The sequence below is a fragment of the Pan troglodytes genome, chromosome 8, assembly GCF_028858775.2.
Source record: "Pan troglodytes isolate AG18354 chromosome 8, NHGRI_mPanTro3-v2.0_pri, whole genome shotgun sequence".
Taxonomy (NCBI): domain Eukaryota; kingdom Metazoa; phylum Chordata; class Mammalia; order Primates; family Hominidae; genus Pan; species Pan troglodytes.
In genome coordinates this window covers 105,883,134-105,905,025 of record NC_072406.2, presented here as the reverse complement: position 1 = coordinate 105,905,025, position 21,892 = coordinate 105,883,134, and the positions used below count along the sequence as shown (strand labels likewise).

Below are 21,892 nucleotides of genomic sequence, written 5' to 3'. Positions count from 1 at the left end.
AATATTATTAGGAGTTAGTGGATATACAGTGTTTTTATTCTAACACTCCCATAATAGTAGTGTCAACTTTGTAGACTAATTAGTCATTTTAACCTAGCAAGTACTGTGGGTTTGACCATGTAAAAACTTGAATTAATATTCAGAGTTGGTCCATTCAAAAAATAAAATCTGGGTTAGGTGCAGTGGCTCCTGCCTGTAATCCCAGCACTTTGGGAGGCTGAGGCGGGTGGATCCCTTGAGATTAGGAGTGCAAGACCAGCCTGGTCAATATGGTGAAACCCTGCCTCTACTAAAAATATAAAAATTAGCTGAGTGTGGTGGCATGTGCCTGTAATCCCAGCTACTCAGGAGGCTGAGGTGGGAGAATCTCTTGAATCTGGGAGGCACAGGTTGCAATGAACTGAGATCATGCCATTGCACTCCAGCCTGGGCGACAGAGTGAGTGAGACTCCGTCTCAAAAAAATAAATTAAATAAATAAAAAACAGAATCTGATCAATGGTTGGCCAGTTAACATCTTAGTTTCTCACTGAGACAATGCAGTCTGGAAATCTGAGCTTGATGCACAAAGCTCCATGCCTGGTGATAGAAAATAATGATCTTAGTCCACAAAGAATTCTCTATGTAGTAGCAAAAAAACTCAGAAGTAAATTTTTGTGCAAATAAAATATAGATCCGTATCCAATGTCACTTAAAGGACCTGATCATCTCTTCATAATAAAGTTGAGATAAAGGTTAAATCTAATAGTACTAAGAAATACCCTCACTTTTCACTTGCTTGGTAAAAATCACTTATTGTTTTGAAATGCAAATCATATCTTACCTTAAATCTCTCAAATGACCCATGAACATTTTTAGCCCAGCCTTCAAGGCAATACAGTATCTGGCAGCTACCTGCACTACCAGCTTCATATGTACTTCGCACTCTTTACTCTCTAACTCCAGCTATATCAGCTTAAAAATTTTTCAATTGCACCAAGCTTATTCCTACTCCAAGCCTTTGTACCTATTTTCTTACTCTTCCTCCCCATTGCCTGCTTTCTGTGGTTAGCGTAAGCATTCTTCAGGAAAGCCTTCTCCATGGCCCATGTGCACACTAGTGCTTTCTTCGAGATCGTTAATTGTGCATTGGTTCACAGTGTTTAGTTCCCCCACCAAATGGTAAACTGCTCAAGATAAAGGATCCCATCTTTCCCCAGGGCCTGCCTAACACAGGGCTTTATACAGAGAAGACATCTGATAAATACATAAGTGAATGGATATCAAGGAGTCAAAAACTCCTGCTTTTATTCTGAAGGACATCCTTAACTTTGTTAAGAAAAATATTTTCTCCTATGAATTATTTAAAATTTCACTAAATGCAATAGAGCCACCTAAAAGGAACATGTCAGGGCCTTTCCACATGGAGATGATTTCTTTGTTAAGCAATAACAATTGCTTACAAAACCTTCAGAGTGATAAACTTTCAAGACAGAAATTAGCATTCCACTTTCAAAATGATGTTTGGGCCATTTGATGAACTAATAGTTAATCCTAAGCATTTTAAGAATCCAAAAACAACATTAAACTTGACAAAGTGACTTTAGGAATAGAAATTTCATGCCAGAAAAAAAATGGCACAGGAATCTCATGCCAGAAAAACATCTCCCAATGTGGAGACATTTGGGAGACCGGCAATCTCAGCCTTACTCTACACGTAGGGCTTCCTTAAGCTGAAGATCTGTAAAACCACCTCATTACATGGAGAAGAATATTAAACTCAGCGAGGTTAAGCAAGCTGCCCAAGGTCTCACAGCTAATGTACAATGTTGGGACAAAAACTTTTTTCTCACCTAAATCTAATCCCCCAGATTCTGTGGTTTACATATTATCCCTAAGCATCCAGTGTTCTGCAGAGGAGCCACCTTCTAGCAAGATGAAGAAGCCTAGCTCCAACCTCTACTTCAACTGGACCGGTCAATTCGATCTGGAGTTATACATAAGATGTTGTCTGTGGCAGGGCCAGGGGGACCTGAAAACCACTAATCGGCCTGTTAAAATGATCAGTCTGCACCAGTAAAGCAGGTTTTCTGTTTGTAGTAACTCTTTATGGCTTTGTCACATGCCATTAAGCTCAGCCTAGCTTCTGGCTACATTACAGGAAGCAAAAACAGAGCCCATCTAACCTTTTTCGGCTCCTCCTTCTTGCTTTTTTGCCTCCTCTTCAATGACCTTCATCTTTGCATCATACTCATCAGCTAGTGATTTCCATTCTACTCTGTTATTCTGAAGACCACTCAGCATAGGTGTGATTTCTTTGTGAAACCGTGAGAACTCCTAAAAGGAATTTTAGGTCAGAAACTACATAAATCATACAGTTAATTTTCAGGATCTTTCATATGCAGAGAATGAGCTGTAAGGAATTGTTACAGCACTCAGAGCTGCTAGGATAAGTTTAACCACGGGCCTATGAAGTTTGGGAAAGAGACACGTGCTGTCTTTACTGCCTGCCTAAGGAAGTGTTCAGTTCGCTCACATCTGAGTTGCCTCCTTTTATTCCAGCCCTGAATAAGATTAGGGTAAAACCTCAAACTGCTTTGGAGAAACAGTGACACCCCAATGGCTTTCCATATGGGTGACTTCTAAATTTTGGTGACAGTTTGAAAGAAAATTTCTCATCCAAGTGTTTATGTATTTAATTCAAATAATTTGCTTACTTACCTTATATACAAAAGTACAAACAAAATCAATAAATCCAACTTGAAGTTTAGGTAATTCATCTCTTTTGTTTCTGTCCATCATAGGCTAGAAAGAGAAATAAATCCTTTAAGACAGGTTTCTAAGATGTATGAACAAAACAGACTGATTTGTCCTGATAACTTTTTTTTTTTTTTTTGAGACAGAGTCTCACTCCGTCTCCAGTCTGGGTGCAGTGCCACGATCTCGGCTCACTGCAGCCTTCGCCTTCTGAGTTCAAGTGATTCTCCTGTCTCAGCCTCCCGAGTGGCTGCGACTACAGGCATGCACCACCATGGCCAGCTAATTTTTGTATTTTTAGTAGAAACGGGGTTACACCATGTTGGTCAGGATGGTCTCGATCTTTTGACCTCGTGATCTGCCCACCTCAGCCTCCCAAGGTGCTGGGATTACAGGTGTGAGCCACCGCGCCCGGCCTGTCCTGATAACTTTTAATAAGTAATACATTTTTATGTCAAGGTCTTACAATGGGTTGTTGCTGCAACACTGTTCTCTCCAGATCTCCTTGTTCCCAAAATTCATTTGCAACCATAAGTGCTACCTGCAAATGAGAAAGGCTTGGTTCACTAAATCCACTTATGAATAGAGAACTTGCATTTTATTAGTACAAGTGACATTTAAGGATCGAGTTTACAGTCAATGTTTGAGGTGCTATCAAACCGTATGCTCTTAAGTTTTAAAAAGAGGTCATTTACAGATTATATTGAAATGCAAAAGGGGAGCTTTCTCTTCCTACTTCAGTGTTCTAGGCTTACTCTAGGAGTATCTATCTCCCATTTACGATTGCCACCACTTCTCACCAACGAAAAGGAGAAACAGGAGGATTAAATATTATGCTTCAAGTTCTAACACTTCGCAGGTTGTTCTTTGTCCTGTCTATCTGTTAGCATCTAGCATATGTCTGTGAATGCACATGTGACATACACCCATTAGTATGTAGCTTTACCTAATTACAGTGTGAGGATATTCCATCATGAATTTATATCACTAAAAAAAAATTTATCAAGTTCATTGAACACCTGCTAGCTGCCTTTACATTGGCATGAGCCAGGCTTGCCAAGAGGAATAAGGGGTGATCTTTTTCTTTAAAATGTTCAGAGTCTAGTGAAGACAGTCATGTATACAGTGTGGTAAGTGCTGTAACAATAATAGTGTAAGTGCTATGGGTCAGGGAGAAGGGAGTAAAGATAAGTTTCATGAAGGAAGGAGGTGGCATTTATGTTGTATTGTGAAGAACAAGAGTAATTTTCCAGGAAAAGAGGAGGGGAAGAATATTTGCCGAGATAAAATGGAACGTACAAAGCTTCTGTGAGTGCAGGCTTAGAGTGTGAAGCAATGACATGGGAGAAGGTGATGGGAATTGATGCTGGGAGTGTGAGTTGAGGACAGGCAGTGACAGGCCATGTAAATTTTGCCAGGAAGCTTGAATTTGATTCTCTAGGCCAGTGCTGTTTACTCTTGGAGTCTAGGGTTCCCCTGAAGTGCTCTAGGGCCCAAGAAGGTGGAGACCAAGAGAGATGAAAGCTAAAGTAGCTTTGCTTTTTTCTCTTTTATAAAGTGATCTTTGGGCAAGTTTTGTTGGGAGAAAATAGACTTTACTTCTTTGGGAAAAAAGTTGGAAACCTCTGGCAATGGGGAGTATGAGCCTTTTAAGGAGTAGAATGGCTGAGTTGAGCTCTGTGTAGAGACATCCTGGCAGCAAGTCAGAGGATGACTTGTGGAGTTGATGTGAGCATCTATTAGGAGGCTGCCACCATAGTTCTGATAAAAGTCAGAACTGAGGTACTAGCAAGGCTGATATAAATGATTTTGAAATGAGGGAGATAAGCTCAAGCAGGACCCCAGGTTTCTAGCTTGGGTGACCTCATCGATAAAGAACAGAGGAAGAAGAGCAGGCATGTCGAGGTGGAAGGAGAGGAAGCGTTTGGTTTTGGACTTGATGGTGACGGAGTTCAGGACACCCTGCCCCAAAATATTTTAAGGTGACGGAATTTGAGGAAACTAAAGCAGCAGGAAGATCAGTCTCACCTTCCCCCCACCTTCTCCCCTGAAGTAGGTCATAAAACCAGGTAAGGATTTTCTGACCTTCCCCTGAAGCAGATCATAAGACCTTCATTCAAGAGGTGCCCTCCCTATTCCTGGAGGAAAGGAGCCAGAGACACAAAGATGCCAAGAAGAATCTGAACAAATCGGCCTTGCTAAGCTGCCTCACGATTAGATCATACCCTCTTTGTTGAATTCTATTTCTCCATGACTATCTAATTCATCCAACCTAGCATAAAACATACAAGTTTAACTGTTTCTTAGGGTCTTTGTTTCCTCACAAAGGCTCCTGTATTACATGTAAAACAAATAAACGTGTACGCTTTTCTCTTGTTAATCTGTCTTTTGTTATAGGGGCCTCAGTCATGAAGCTAGGATGGGTGAGAAATAGATATTTTTTCTCCCCTACACTGAGTTCTAATTATTCAATCTTTTTAAAAAGATACAACCCACTTTTATAGTTAAACCCATTTAATTCTGGGCTCTCTTCTGCTTAGGGGTTTCCCTAGAAATTATTGGAGGAAAAAGGAAGGTTTTTTCATCCAATTAGTAAGAAAGCAAGTGGTAGACTAGTGCCTCCCCAAGGTGGGGGAAGAACTTCAGTGGAAGGCAACCTTAGACATCATCTCACAGTCAGTGCCTTCTTATAATTCACAGCACATTGAAGAAGAGACTGTAGGAGCAAAAACACCCTTGATAGAGGAAAACACTAACGATGCATCCTGATCTTGTTCTGATTTACCTCATTGATACAGTTTGGCTATGTCCCCACACAAATCTCATCTTGAATTGTAGTTCCCATAATTCCCAATTCATGGGAAGGACCCAGTGGGAGGTAATTGGATCATGGGGACAAATCTTTCCCGTGCTGTTCTAGTGATATTAAGTAAGTCTCACAAGATCTGATGGTTTTATAAAGGGGAGTTCCCCTGCACACTCTCTCTCTTGCCTGCCACCACATAAGACATCCCTTTGCTCTTCCTTCGTCTTCCACCATGATTGTGAGGCCTCCCCAGCCATGTGGAACTGTGAGTTCATTAAACCTCTTTCCTTTATAAATTACCCAGTCTCGGGTATGTCTTTATTAGCAGCAGCATGAGAACAGGCTAATACACTCCTCTATTTAAAAACTCAGACATTTCTTGGATAATTTTATAAAATTGTTTACAGTGTTTCAATGTTAAAGAATTCTTTCAAGAAAGAATTTTCCTTCCAAAGTTCCTTCTATTTGCTTTATTCTAGGGCCTAATCAAATTGCCTACTGTCTCACTAATATTTGTAATTTTTCAGAATTCTGAGGTTGCCTAAGATCTTTAGGTGGACATTTACATGGGACCTAGGCAGTACCTGACAGTGTGACAGAAAAGAAAACTTAACTGGACTCACCTGACTTTGTACCTCCCAGGGCTTGGTGATAGCAGACAAGTCACATGCCGTCATCATCATTGCCCTTAGGAAGAAAACATTTTAAAATAGAAATAAGTACAAAATAAGTTATTTTTACAAAAAACAAGAGAGAAATACAATTTTAACTACCTACATGATAATCTCTTTTTTGGTTGGATCAACAGTTACATATTTGATGGCTTCTTCTTCCGTTTGCATTTGTTCACAGGCATCAACAATTTTTTGAAACATGGTCCTCTTCCTAGAAAAGATACAGCTGTGAGCAACAATTTTAGCATATGAAAAGAGAGAAAAAATATCTTAAATACATGCTTTTCAGATTTCACGTTCCCACTTTGCATTGTGATGTCCACATAGCAAAGTCTACAGGGCCAGAAAATACGAGAGCAGAGAATGGTGGTATAACTTTGGCTCAGAAAGGGTTTAAGGCAGAAAAAGCACAAACCATACAGAGAGAGAGAGAGAGAGAAAAACAAAACAAAACAGGTAACTTGGAATACATTACAACGAAAAAGTTACATATAAGGCCGGGTGCAGTGGCTCACATCTATAATCCCAGCACTTTGGGAGACTAAGGTGGGAGGATTGCTTGAAGCCGGGAGTTTTAAACCAGCCTGGGCAACAAAGCAAGACCCTGTCTCTTTAAAAATGAAAGTAAATACAAAATTACATATGAGAAAAGAGACCATAACCTAAAAATAAAGGCCCCAAACTATGATAAGATATCACAACACATATAGCCAACAAAAAGTTGGAACCCAAAACACATGGATGTCCAGCTGGTCTCACTGCTAATCAAGAAACTACAAATTTGAACAATAAGATATTATCTCACACTCATTATATTAGCAAAATAAAATTTCAATTTGCTGAGTTCAAGAGTACTTCAGATATGGTATTTTTCTTTTTCTTTCTTTCTTTCTTTCCTTTTTCTTTTTTTTTGAGACAGAATCTTGCTCTACCACTCAGGCTGGAGTGAAATAGCTGGATCCTAGCTCACTGGAGCCTTGAACTCCTAGGCTTAAGGGATCCTCCCACTTCAGCCTACCGAGTAGGTGGGACTACAGGCATGCTCCAGCATGCCTGGCTAATTTTTTAATTTTTTTGTAGAGACAGAGTCTTGCTATGTTGCCCAGGCTGGTCTCAAATTCCTGGCCTCAAGTGATCCTCCTGCCTTGGCCTCCCATAGTGCTGAGATTACAGGCATGAGCCACCTCACTCGGCTGGAACTCTTGTACACTGTGTGTGGGAGTGCTAACTGGCACAACTTCTCAGGAGTGCAGTTTTGTAATGTAGCATGAAATTGAAGACATGCAAATCCTACAGCATTGTCACTTTTACATTTCTTAGAGAAACTCTCATATATATACAGGGACATACAAGGTAGCATTGTAGGCAATGATGAAAAATTAGAAACAATTGAAATGTCTATGAATAGAAGACTGGGTAAATTAATTATGAATATTCAACAGTTGAATACTCTATTCAGTTAAAATGGATGCATTGGAGCTCCATTTATTATCAATGATAAATCTTTGAAACACAATGTTCCATGAATACAGCAAGTTGCAGAAAGGTATGTACAGACAGTATGATACCACCTATGGACAATTTGAAAACACACAACAGGTTGGGCGAGGTGGCTCACGCCTCTAATCCCAGCATTTTGGGAGGCCAAGGTGGGTGGATCACGATGTCAGGAGATAGAGAGACCATCCTGGCCAACATGGTGAAATCCCATCTCTACTAAAATACAAAAAAAAAAAAAAAAAAAAAAAAAATTAGCCAGGCGTGGTGACGTGTGCCTGTAGTCCTAGCTACTCTGGAGGCTGAGGCAGAAGAATCACTTGAACCCAGGAGGCAGAGATTACAGTGAGCCGAGATTGCGCCACTGCACTCCAGCCTGGTGACAGAGTGAGACTCCGTCGCAAAAAAACCAAGAAACCAAACAAAAAAAAACAACACACAACAATACCATATAAAAACATGGATGGAAATGATGAATACACATCAACGTCAGATGGTGATATCTTTGTGGAAGAAGGGAAGGGATTTTTCATAGTGAAGTAGGGGTGGAATACCTCAATTGCATCACTAGTTTTTTTCTCCTTATAAAGCAAAATCTGAGGCAAATATGGCAAAATTTCGCATTTGTTAAATCTAGGCTATAGATATTTGGATATCCATTTTATTATTCTTAGTATTTGTCTTCACGTTGAACTATTTAATAATTAAATATTCAGGCCCAGTGCAACGGCTCACACCTGTAATCCCAGCACTTTGGGAGGGCGAGGTGGGCAGATCACTTGAGGTCGGGAGTTCAAGACCAGCCTGGCCAACATGGTGAAACCCATCTCTACTAAAAATATAAAAATTAGCCAGATGTGGTGGTGGGAGCCTGAAGTCCCAGCTACTCAGGAGGCTGAGGCAGGAGAATCGCTTGAACCTCGGAGGCCGAGATTGCAGTGACCCGAGGTTGTGCCACTGCACTCCAGCCCAGGTGACAGAGTGAGACCTGTATAATAATATATATAATAATAATAAATAATAAATAAATATTTAATGAAGGATCAGAAAGGCATAATTTTACAATGCCCAAGCCACTGAATATTTCAATCCTATAACTAGTTCATCTTGTTCTAACCCATTTTCATCAAGCAACTTTATAGTTCACTTATGAGAAAATGTGGAGATACTGGGAGTATCTGGTCTCCTTGGCAATATTACTGTTGTAAATAGGCTGGCTCTCTGTTACGTACGACTCAGTTTTGTAAGTTTGGTTAATGTGTGTCAATGCCACCAAAATTGTTCAGCTCCCAGACTTTGACAGAATTAAATTTCTGAGGCTGAAACATTAAAATGCCAGATTCTGGACCATAGAGAATTCACCTTGACAAAAAGCCACATTGAGAGGTCTCTTGGTTTCACTCTTTTGACAAGGCACAAACTTGGCTGCACATTCTGCAATTCAAACCTGTTTGGAGAGCAACCTACTTAATATTAGGAGCTTATGTTTTTAAAATATGTTCCCAGAGGTCTAGTAAATTTACTGGCAGGCATCTGTCTTGAAGATACTCTACTTGGTAATCCAAAAGGAGAGCAAATTTTGTGTGTGTGTGTGTGTATGTGTGTGTGTGTGTCTGTGTGTGTGTACGTGTGTGAATAAATGCCTTTTAACATTAATGCAACAGATAATTTATGGAAGGTAAAACCACACAGAGTACAGGGCATTCCACTGTGCAGAGTTATGTACTTACTTGAAATATAAAGCCAGGTCAGTTGCTATTATTGCGACCTCGAACAAATGAATAACTGTTTCAAACTGCCGCTTATTTAGGTTCTGGAAGATGTTTAAACTCTGTAAGATGAAAATTCACAATAAAATGCTATCAATAATTTGCCTCTGATTGAACAAATGAAACTATGCTTAACAAGAAGAAAATCTAAAAGTCTTTCAACACTTTTTTGTTTGGTTTTTTTTTTGTTTTCCTTCCTTTTTTTTTGGCTTGCTTTTAGTTTTTATCTCATGGACTAAGCAAACCCCTCTACTATACTTTAAGTAAGATAATTTAATTTAAACTATAAAAATAGATACTGTTAGCCAGTATTCATGTAATCAGTGTTTAACTTTTTGGAGTAAATAAATGTTTTCTTCTAGGACCATTAAAATAAATAACAATAGATTAAAAATGTGCTTGTATTAATTGAGAAGCTTTAATAAAGAATTTCTGGGAGAAGTCCAACAGTCAGACATGTTACTTTATCTACCAGGTAATTTTAGAGTGATCATAGAAACCACTGGTCTTTCAGAAATTGCAAATTACACTCATATTTGTGTATATGTAGGAAAAAATAATGAAATCCTTCCACATTATCCTGAAAATGTTTTAATGCAATTCTATTTTACCAAGACTTAACTAGACCTTTCTTCAAAGAGTTTCTCACTACATCTCTTCACATAAGGATCAGCTTCATTTCTTAGCATTCTAGAAAATGAGAATATAGGCCGAGCATGGTGGCTCATGCTTGTAATCCTAGCACTTTGGGAGGCGGAGGTGAGTAGATGGCTTGAGCTCAGGAGTTCAAGACCAGCCTGGGCAACATGGTGAGACTCCTGTCTCTACTAAAAATATGGAAATACAAAAATAGCTGGGTGTGGTGGTATGTGCCTTGGGTCCCACCTACTCAGGACGAGGCCAAGGTGGTAGGATTGCTTAACGCTGGGGACTGGAGGTTGCAGTGAACTGAGACTGTGCCATTGCACTCCAGCTTGGGTGACAGAGAGAGACCCTGTTTCAAAAAAAAAAAAAAAAGAAACAAAGAAAGAAAATGAGAATATAAGCTGGGGGTGGTTTCTTAAAGCCTAGTTATTCCAAATAGACCATTTTAGTCATACAGGCCAAATGACAGATATATAGTGATTTTGCCAAATGAATTTGACAGTTACAAAATACAGAAAAACTCCATTGGAAAGAAAGAGGAGATAGTCTATCAAACTATATAAAGAGAGAAGTAGCATAATGCCAAAAACAATACTGGCCTGAACACCAAATAATAACAGTAAACACTTACTTAGTTCTTACTACCTACTAGGCTCTAAGTGCTTTGTGAATATTCTTAATCTCTTCACAACAGACCCCAGCACAGAGAGGTGAAGTAACTTGCCCGAGGTTAAACAGCTAGAATGTGGCAGAACTGGTGTCTAAGCCAGTGCAGCATGGTTCCAGAGTCTGTGCTCCTAATCTCTGCACCACACTACATTACCTCTCAAGAGGGAACCCAGGTTCATTTCCTGGCTTCCCCACTTTGGCAGTGGTATAATCCTAGAGACTTCACTTAACATCTGTGAGTATTTGTTTTCTCATATGGGCATAATAACAGCTGCCCTGCCTAACTGCCTAGCACTTAGTCTATGCTCAATTAATATCTGTGGAATGGTGAATCAAATGAAATGACAACTGGGAATGCATTTTAAAACTGTAAATCGCTGTTAAAATTTATTGTTGTATCATTATTATTATTAGGTAAAGTTATGAGGCTAGCTCCTGGTAGAAATAGAATTGCAAACCTAAGACCAAATATGGCTCAGTCATTTCAGAAGATTGAAATATTAGAAAGCAATAATTGGACAAGAACTCAAGTTTTAGACACTACACTATGCCTTATATAAATCTTCACTTAAGTCATCTTTTTATAACATTTTCTAGGACAAGAAAAGTGGTGTTTTACAAAGCATATATAAGTAATAGAAGGGAAAATTGTGATTTGTTTTGTCAACATAATGAGTTCATCATAGCAACTATAGTTAAACTTTTAAAATAGCTAGAATGAAGCAATGGGTGTTGACCAGTCTAAATTACAAAAACAAAAGAGAGATTATCTGGATCAAAATCAATGTTTTTTTTCGTTTTTGTTTTTGTTTTTGTTTTTGTTTTGAGATGGAGTCTCACTCTGTCACCCAGGCTGGAGTGCAGTGGCACAATCTCAGCTCACTTCAGCCTCTGCCTCCTGGGTTCAAGTGATTCTCCTGCCTCAGCCTCCCAAATAGCTGGGATTACAGGCACCCACCACCATGCCCAGCTAATTTTTGTATTTTTTAGTAGAGATGGGTTTTCACCATGTTGGCCAGGCTGGTCTCAAACTCGTGACCTCAAGGGATCCGCCCATCTTGGCCTCCCAAAGTGCTGGGATTACAGGCATGAGCCACCATGCCCGTCCCCCGAATCAATTTCTTACTTGGGACATTTCACAGAAGCCTATTGTACATATCAGTCCAGAATCTCTGAACCAAATCTGGATACAGGTTATTTTCAACCTGGTCTGGATTACCAGGGAGGGGAAAATAAGCGGGGTCATTTTGATCCCACTTAACCTGCCCCTGATTTTGGAACAATGGTGGCCTTCCTTTTGGACTTGGGGTGATCCAGTGGCATACTGATATCAGGGAATCACTGCCTTTATTTGTTCACTGATGAACATTGCTATGTTCCCAAAGTGATGTTTATTATCTGACTCAGATACATACTTGGCAAATTAATAATATTTGAAGCCAACCTTGATTGCTATACTAGGAAAAAAAGCAAGGGGAGGGGAGGAATGTGTGAAAATGCCTTAAACTTTTAGACAAGTTAATATTTATAGCACATTAAGTCATTTAAAGAAGCAAATCAGACTGCTGAATTCAGAGAAATAATTCCCTGGGACAGAGACTTCCTCGTCTCTACCAAGTGTCAGATTGTGCAGAGTATATAATCTACAACAAATCAAATAAATCAAATTTATTATGCACCAATTGTTTTAGTGCATATTGCTTAATGTAAACCTGGACACTTGTTGCTATTTAATAGACGTGAAAGAAAACGCTATATATAAAGAAATATATAGAAACATATGTGACAAATACTGTTTACTCTTATACCTTTTTCCAATCCAAAATAATAAAACAGCTGTATTAAAGTTGATAGATTATCAAAAACTATATTACTTTTCAAAATGAGTCAATACTGGATTTTTAAAAATTGATATAATGAAGAAAAAGGGTTTATAGTCACCATTTCAATACTGCTTCTTTTGTATATAGCACTACATATCTGCATTTCATTCATACCTTTTTCTTCTCACTCATTTTCATTTTTATCTAAAAATATGTACAAGCCTCCTAACTGAAAAACTCTTCCTTAATTCTACATTCTTTTAGATTTTCTCAGTTCTCCCTTTCACACCTGAGGTTCTTGAAAGAAGAGCTTCTAATTGACTTATTAAGTTGTGGATATAGATTCATATAAAAGATCCCATTCCAGTTTTTGTATTAGTTGCTAGAAAGCACTTGGCCAAATTTGTGGCCTGTGTCTGATAAACGTTTTGGCCAAATTTGTGGCCCATCTCTGATATATATTTTGGGTATGTATGGCCTTTACTATGCTCACCTCGTTTTTCTTATTTTTCCATTAGTCCTCATTTTCTTTTTCTTTAGTGTTGTATGTATTCTTCGAAGCTCCATCAAATTCTCTTTGGAACAAAGTGGGACACACACACACACACACACACACACACACACTTGCACACAAGTTGGGTTTTTTGTTTGTTTAGTAAGTAAACACAGACTCAGTGATTCTTTAATTAGAGCAAGAGGTCTCAAGATGTGCCCAGCACACAGGAGAAGCAAGGAATTCCTTTCAAGACCTACTTTGACAACACAAAACAACAGCAAAAGAGGAGTTGATGGAGAAGTTATGCTGATGTACATTTGTATTGACTTCTGATATTCAATCTCCTAGACCAAAGACATTGCCATAGGTAACAAGAAGTGAAGGAGGGAAGGCAGACAGCAATGGCCAGATCCCAAATAGAAGGCCTGGAGCTTCATGGGCTTTGCTCAGTGTGAGCTTTACCAACTTCCGGAAAACAAAATCAAAGAGGTGTTGATATGGCTCTGTGTCCCCACCCAAATCTCATCTCGAATTGTAATCCCCAGGTGTTGAGGGAGGAACCTGGAAGGAGGTGATTCAATCACGGGGGCAGTTCTCCCACGCTGTTCTCATGATAGTGAGGGAGTTCTCACAAGAGCTGATGGTTTTAAGTGTGCCACTTCCTCACTCTTTCTCACACACTCTTGCCTGCCACCATGTAAGACATGCCTTGCTTCCCCTTCTCCTTCAGCCATGATTGTAAGTTTCCTGAGGCCTCCCCAGCAGTGCAGAACTGTGAGTCAATTAAACCTCTTTTCTTTATAAATTACCCAGTCTCAGGTAGTAGCTTTATAGCAGTGTGAAAACAGACTAATACAGGTGTGCTCCTTAGAATTGGTGAGAGAATGTTTGAGACAACAAATTGGAAGCTGAGGATTTCCCCAGCTCATTCCTGCACTTCTTCCACGGTACTCGGCAGATAGTTGGCTCCACTCAGGGTTGAGTAATTTTCAGAGGGGAACAAGTGCAAAACCTATGCATATAATGACCACAAGAACATAAAATAATCCATAGAGCGAGTGGAATTCCAACCAAAATACCAACAAGTTTGTGTATGTGTGTTTGTAAATTGACAAATCAATTATAAAATTTATATGAAAATGTAGAGTCAATAAGTACTGGACTCAATTAAAAGTTGAATTAAAATAAACAATAGTGGAAATTACAGAGCAAAATGTAATTTTATAAATATTGATAATGGTAAAAAATTAAAAAATTAATATCATATAAAACAGACATGTGGGGAAAAGTATACCAATTCCTTCATATTTCATAGAAGGGAGTTAGTAGATACTGTAAAGTTAACACATATAGCTTAAAAATGTCAAACATCTAAATGCTCAGCTACAACTTTTCATAATTTTTCATAGTCATTTGTTATTCATTTTAGAGGGCTCTTTAAGAGCTAACATTTCTTGTGATAAAGACACCATTATGTGAAGTTCTGCAATTCTTTCCATTTCAAAAACATTTCTTCTGTTAAATTCAAATAAAGTCAAATGCAATACCTTTTATTTAAGATAAAGGGATTCTACTTAGCAATGAAAAAAATGAATTGACTGGGCACAGTGACTCACACCTGTAATCCCAGTGCTTTGGAAGGCCAAGGAGAGAGGATTGCTTCAGCTCAGGAGTTCAAGACCAGCCTAAGCAACATAGCAAGAATGCATTTCTGCAAAAAATACAAAAAATTAGCCAGGTATAGAGACTCATGCCCGTAGTCCCAGCTACTTGGGAGGCAGAGGTAGGAGGTTTGCTTGAGCCCAGGTGGTTGAGGCTGCAGAAGGCTATAACTGTGCCACAGCACTCCAGTCTTGGCAACAGAGCAAGACCCCATCTCTAAAAAAAGGAATGAATCATGGACATACACAACATGAGTAATCTAAAAATTATTATTCTGCATGAAAGAAACCAATGCAAAAGAGTGTGATTGATTGCATGATTATTCTATCATTGTGCTAATTGTGTGATTGCACTTATATAAAATCTAGAAAATGTAAACTAATCCATAGCAACTGAAAACATTTCAAAGGTTGCCGCCTAGGGCTGGGAGTGGACAGTGGGATGTGCTGTGAAGGGGCATGATACAAGCAATTACTTGGATGATAGAAGTGTTCTGCATCTTGATTGTGGTGCTGGTTTCCCAGGTATATAAAATAGTCAAAACTCATGGAATTGGGCACTCTAGAGATGCAGTTTAGGCTAGGCATGGTGGCTCACACCTGTAATCCCAGCACTTTGGGAGGCCAAGGTGGGTGGATCACCTGAGGTTGGGGGTTCGAGACCAGCCTGGCCAACATGGTGAAACCCTGCCTCTACTAAAAATACAAAAATTAACCGGGAGTGGTGGTGCATGCCTGTAATCCTAGCTACTTGGGAGGCTGAGGTGCGAGAATCTCTTGAACCCAGGAGGCGGAGGTTGCAGTGAGTTGAGATCACGCCACTGTACTCCAGCCTGGGCAACAGGATGAGACTCCATCTCAAAAATAAAATAAAATAAGAGATGCAGTTTATTGTACATATACTTCAATGAAGTTGATTAAAAACCAACTCTGGCTTAAAAAAATAGCTTGGGTAGTGGGAACACATGGAGTCCTTTCTCTCCATGCTTCCTATGTATATCCACAGGGTGACTGCAATGAGGTTCATTAGACGTTAATGAAATATCGATTTCTGGATGGTAGGATTTGAAGCAATTTAAGAAATATTTGTCTTTGATGTTTTTCCTATTGTTTGAATTTTTATAGTGGGCTTATGTAACTTTTGCAACTATTAATGAATATTGAATACATGTATAAATATGTAATATTCCATTTGTTTTCGAGCATTGTGTTGAAGACATTATGTGGAGACAGGTGCACTAGACGAGAAAGGAGACCTACTTCCCAGCCCCTGGCCACGGGCCCTGACTTGCTCAGCTGCTTTCATTTGCTCACGGAAAGAATCTTTTTTATTTTCCCTGACTATTAAAATGGCGATAGAAATATGAATTCTGCATAGCACACCCCAAACAGGTAGAAATGGCTTTAATTCATTCAGGTCGTGGCTCTCGAGCTAGCTGAGGCCAGGGAAAGTACAGGCCGTTCTAGTCTTCAGCATGGTGCCTATGACGCCCGCAAGAGAATATTGCCAACATGTTCTTGCCTTGCTAGTGCCAGTACACAAGGTATTTGATTTCTCCTTCACATTTCTATGTGTAAAATGGGGCAGGTTGAAGCAGTTGATATGAAAAAGCATAAATAAAATTATCATACTTTGGAAAGAGATGTTCTGAATAATAACAAGATTTTGTTATTTATGCTGAGCAATATGTTTTGTCATTTCTACAGTATATTCTAGTATTAAAATTTATACTTGTGCAAATTTGGCTAACAAGGTTTCCACCCATTCATTTGGGTTAAGGCATTGATTTCTGTCTGGTTTAGAGTACAGGCAGTTCTATTCCTCAAAGCAGTGAATCCATCTCTGCTAGGATAGAAGGACATTGCCGTTCAAAGCCTTCTAATATGCAAAACAAAATGTCTGAGTAATGCCCACAGATGCTGAAATTACTGGATAAATCCCAAGGATTTTCCTTATTTAAAAAAATTAAAATTTTTAATGTGTGTATTTTCTTTAGAGAATGAAAAAAATACAAGAACTACATTGTCTCCCCAAAATGTAAAAATAATATCTGATAGGTAACAATCTTTTTGTGTGTGTGTCCAATTTGACTGCTCATAAACAGGCTCTGTGTGACTGCATTGCCTAGCGACTCTATTGACAAGGCTTTAAAAGTCTGCAATTAGCAGGTTGAATGGTATTACAGAGAGGTCCTTGAAAAGATGGTATAGATTACTGAGATGCAATATTCCTTTTTAGAAAGAATAATAAGTCTTTATATAGCCATCAAAGCCAGTTCAGACTGCAAAGTAAATAACATTAAAAAAAATTCAGATGGAAAACTGTAACTCTAAACTGCCAAATCCCAGAAGGAAAAACATTTAAGAAACTAGGAGCCTTCTAGTGTTAAGCATGTAGATATTTGGCAGCTGTTTTAAAACAGTATTTTGTTTTAGTAGGTGACTGTATGATTATGCGATACATGACATTTGATGCTACCTCACTGTGGTATCATATAAACAGTGGGATTTACAGAAAATTCTTACTCAGAAACCAAAGATTGTCTCAACCAGCAAAATAAAGACTTATAACAAATTAGGTAATAACAATTTACTCTTACATTCCTGAGTTATTTTCAGTTCCGCTCCTTCTTTTAATTCTCATAGAACAGGTGTTACCTATGCTGTGAATTCTGCTGCAGGGAGAGATTCTGTCTGCATATCAGAATTAAAAGGGTTCTGGTTCAAAATACAGATTCCCAGGCCCAAACTCCAGAGAGTCTGTTCAGTAAGTGGAGAATGGGGCCCGGGATCTGTGCCTTAACAGCCTGTCTGCCCCCGCCCTGTTAAATTAATGAGTCCGAAAGAGTTGGTCCAGGTACCCATGTCTGAGAACCACCATCTGGACTTATATGATGTTAGCGCTTTGCCAAGAGCATTGCAGAATTAGAAATGCCACAGCAGGTCTGGGTTGACAATGGTGTTGGGTGCTGTGTCAATCACAGATTGTTAAAACAACACAAGCAGTTTTCTTGTTTTTCCATTTTTCTGCGCAGTTGCTCTGCCTTATGAGATTTTCCTGCTTGGCTTATGAGGACCATCTTGGATTTTCATTACCTAGAAGAATTTAGTATTCTCTCTAAACTTGGATATCTTTCTGTATATTCTCCCTGAGCTTTTAATAAAAGATTATTATTAAAAGTGAGAAAAGCCCACTCTCCAGAGGGCTCATGTATCCTAATGAGCATGTGATTCTGAACAAGTTCACTGCCTGTGACAAAACAGTGCTCCCCTCAATCTAATGACTCACCTTAATCATTTTTGGTTTGGAACGTTCTTAAGAAAGTATAATTAGACAACATCCACAACTTTCCACATGCCCATATATCCCTTCAATAAAATTGATCAAGGGAAGAAGAATGACTACCCTCTCTGGAAGATCAGTAGTACGTAATATGTGCAATTCACAATGAATTCAAGGGGCTGAGCCGCTCCTGCAGAAAGCCATCTCTGATCCCACCCTCTTTGCCCCTTTCCGCTGCCACTGTCTTCACACAAATGTGGTTTCTCCCTTTGGAACTCTCAGAGCATGGCTCAGTGCCTCTCTGATGGTGGCTACGTCATGCCTACCTCCATGATATAGTTTGGATCTGTGTCTCCACCCAAACCCCATGTTCAGTTGTAATCCCCAATGTCGGAAGTGGGTCCTGGTGGGAGGTGATTGGATTTTGCGAGCAGTGTTTCTTATGAATGGTTTAGCCCCATCCTCCTTGGTCATGATACTGAGTGAATTCTCATGAGATCTGGTTGTTTAAAAGTGTGTGGTACCTCCCCCGCATCTCTCTTCCTTCTGCTCTGGCCATATGAAGTGCTCGCTCCCCCTTCAGCTTCCACCATGATTGTAGGCTCCTTGAGGCCTGCCCAGAGGTTGATGCTGCCATGCTTCCTGTACAGCCTGCAGAACCGGGAGTGAATTAAACCTCTTTTCTTTATAATTACCCAGTCTCAGGTATTTCTTTATAGCAATGCAAGAATGTGTGAATACACTCCACTATGAAAGCTTGACTTTCTTAAAGGCATAGACCATGCTCTAAAGCATATGCCCCATGAATGAATAAGAAAATCAGTGACCATGTAGCCTCCTTTCCTCTTTACATTTACATATGCTTGGGGTTCACGGAGCCCTTTTGCATCCACCATAAGCTTTTTCTTCTTTCCCTACAGACCCACAGAGATTCTGTGACTTTCCATGGCTCTCTTCACCTGTCTCAGCTACTTCCAACTTGGCTGTTCAAAAACTAGTTCGATATAGCAATTTCTATCAATTGACTTCAACAAGGGTATACACTATCAACTGCTGTAACTCAAGGCCACCCTTTTTCCAAGCATTTTCTGTGGGTTAGTGCTTTGATCCAGAATTTGTGTTTAGCTGTCCTAAAGAGAGGTTTACGTACCTCATCCTGCAACAGAGTCTTACTGTACTCCAGGTGGTGCCTCTCCAAAATAGAAGAACCATGAAGTCTTGCTAATGGAGATGTGGATCTAGAAGGAAAACAACATGCCATGATTCTAGCTGTTTAAAAATTACACATAGGTTCATACAATTCAGGATTTTTCTTAATGTCTCTCTTCTCCCTCCTCACTCAATTATCTGTGAAGTGGTCAAAAATAACATATTGGAAAAGATTTTCTAGATTTAGAAGATGAGAATATGCTCTTTTGGAAAAAAAAACCTTAATTTGTTGAATGCATAAATGATTTAATTGTTTAAACTAAGGAGTTCAGCTCCTTGTATCTAAATTCTTTAAGTTCCCTGGGGCTTATGGCGGTGGACTATGACTTATAAAACATATAGCAAACATGTGGAGGCCCATAGGTTATCTGCATAGAACCAAGATGAAAAGCACTATAAGGTAACATTTCTCTCCTCCCCCAAGACAGTGAGATAAATGTATCTCCCTGTTCCTTCCCATTTATTAACGATTAGATCACAGCTTTATATAAGTAGGGGCCCCAGTCTTTTGTACCCTGTTTTTCTTCAATGCCTTCAGGGTAAAAGAGGCTGATGTCAAAGGTCTAGAGATTATGTGAAGACTCTCATGAAAATATAGAATAAATAATTTTAAAGAAAGAAGAAATAAAAAACATGGCTGGTAGCCTTAGTAGAGAAGCTTTATTTATTTCATGGAGAACAAAACTTTAGGCTGAGAGAGGTCATTGCCAGGTTACTGGCAGGTCAGGGAAAGCAAATACTTTAGTTGGGGAATAATTAGGCCATATCTGATCAATATTATAATCGATCATAATTTTAACACATATTTAAACAACTACTCTGTGTTGGGATTAGAGATTTTTTAAAAAATGAGTAAATCCCAGTTTCTATAACCATCAAACTGCTTTCTATCTTCTGAGATCCACTTTTGAAGCCTCCATATATGAGTGAGAACATGTGATATTTGACTCTCTGTGCCTGGCTTATTTCACTTAACAAAATAATCTCCAGTTCCATCCATATTGCTGCAAATGACAAGATTTCATTATTTTGGAGGCTGAATAATATTCTATTATATATATACTATATCGATATAGTGTATATATACACTATATATATACTATATAAATATACTATATATGTACTATATATATACTATATAAATACACTATATATGTACTATATATATACACTATATATGTACTATATATATACACTATATATGTACTATATATATACACTATATATGTACTATATATATACTATATATGTACTATATATACTATATATATATATACACGCACCACATTTTCTTTATTTGAAGATAGAGAGTAGTTTGGTGGTTATCAGAGGCCAGGAAGGGTAGGGAGGTGGGAAGGATGAAGACAGGTTGATTAATGGGTACAAATATACAGGTAGGTAGAAGAAATAAGACCTACTGTTCAATAAATTAACAGAGTAACTATAGCAAACAACAATCCATTGTTATTTCAAAATAGCTAGTAAAGAATAATTTGAATATTCCCAGCATAAAGAAATCATAAATGTTCAAGGTGATGGATATCTCAATTATCCTGATTTGACTATTGCACATCATATGAATGTATCAAAATATCATGTATCCCAAAAGTATGTATATCTATTATGTAGCAATTTAAAATGTATATTTTTAAAAATGAATAAAGCTCAAATCTAGTCAGAAAGGAGTGGTATCTTTAATTCCTTTAGGTTTAAAAACATTAGTTAAAAAATGTTATTGGGAAGCTAGATATTCATCTGATCTCAAAATAACGTTTCACATATTACTTATTAATTGCAAAGGAGAAAATGTTCCTTTACATAAAGAGATCTTCTGGACATCGTCCATAAATAAAATTGATATCATGGGCTTCTTGACACAATGCATTGAGAAGGACACAGCATCACCTATGTAGTATTCCTGCCAAAAAAATGTTTAGTCTGAATTTATTAATCAGGAAACAAGTGGTTAAATCCAAATTGAAAGATATTCTGCAAAATAGTTGGCCTAGACTCTTCAAAAACATCAACATCCTGAAACACATAAAAAGGTTGAGCAACTACTCCAGATTAAAGGAGATTAAAGATATTTGACAACTAAATGCAAAGTGTGCTCCTTGATTAGATCTTGAATTAGAAGGAAAAAATAGCTATAAAGGACATTATTGTGGTAATTGGAAAATTTTTAAAAAACACTTTATATTAGATAATATTATTGTACCAATACTGAGGGTGATCATTGTATTGTGTTTATGTAGGTGAATGTCCTCCTAATTCTTAATAAATATATGCTGCAATATTTAGGAATGAAATCTAGTATTGCAGCCGACTCACAAATGATTTAGTGAAAAAAAAAAAAAGAATTAGTTGGCCACATACAGTAGCTCAGGCCTGTAATCCCAGCACCTTGGGAGGCTGAGGCAGGAGGATTGCTTGAGCCCAGGAGTTCAACACCAGCCTGGGCAACATAGGGAGGCCCTGTCTCTACAAAAACAACTTAAAAGTTAGCCAGGCATGGTAGCATACACCTGTAGTCCCAGCTACTTGGGAGGCTGAGGTGGGAGGATTGCTTGGGCCCCAGAGGTCAAGGCTGCAGTGAGCCGTGATCATGCCACTGCAGTCCCTGGG

The 21,892-nt window shown here is 38.6% G+C and overlaps 1 protein-coding gene across 2 annotated transcripts in view; it reads right to left on the bottom strand.

Moving 5' to 3' along the window:
- PDE6C (phosphodiesterase 6C) overlaps positions 1-21,892 on the bottom strand; it is a 61,643-nt gene that overhangs the window by 331 nt on the left and 39,420 nt on the right. For both annotated transcript variants that reach the window (XM_063782021.1, XM_001148438.6), the window contains exons 15-21: positions 19,209-19,296; positions 9,443-9,543; positions 6,319-6,426; positions 6,165-6,228; positions 3,202-3,276; positions 2,700-2,783; positions 2,165-2,315 (exon numbers count right to left, since the gene is read on the bottom strand). In XM_063782021.1, coding sequence (XP_063638091.1) covers positions 2,165-2,315; positions 2,700-2,783; positions 3,202-3,276; positions 6,165-6,228; positions 6,319-6,426; positions 9,443-9,543; positions 19,209-19,296 — 671 coding nt within the window. The remainder of the gene's footprint in view (positions 1-2,164; positions 2,316-2,699; positions 2,784-3,201; positions 3,277-6,164; positions 6,229-6,318; positions 6,427-9,442; positions 9,544-19,208; positions 19,297-21,892) is intronic.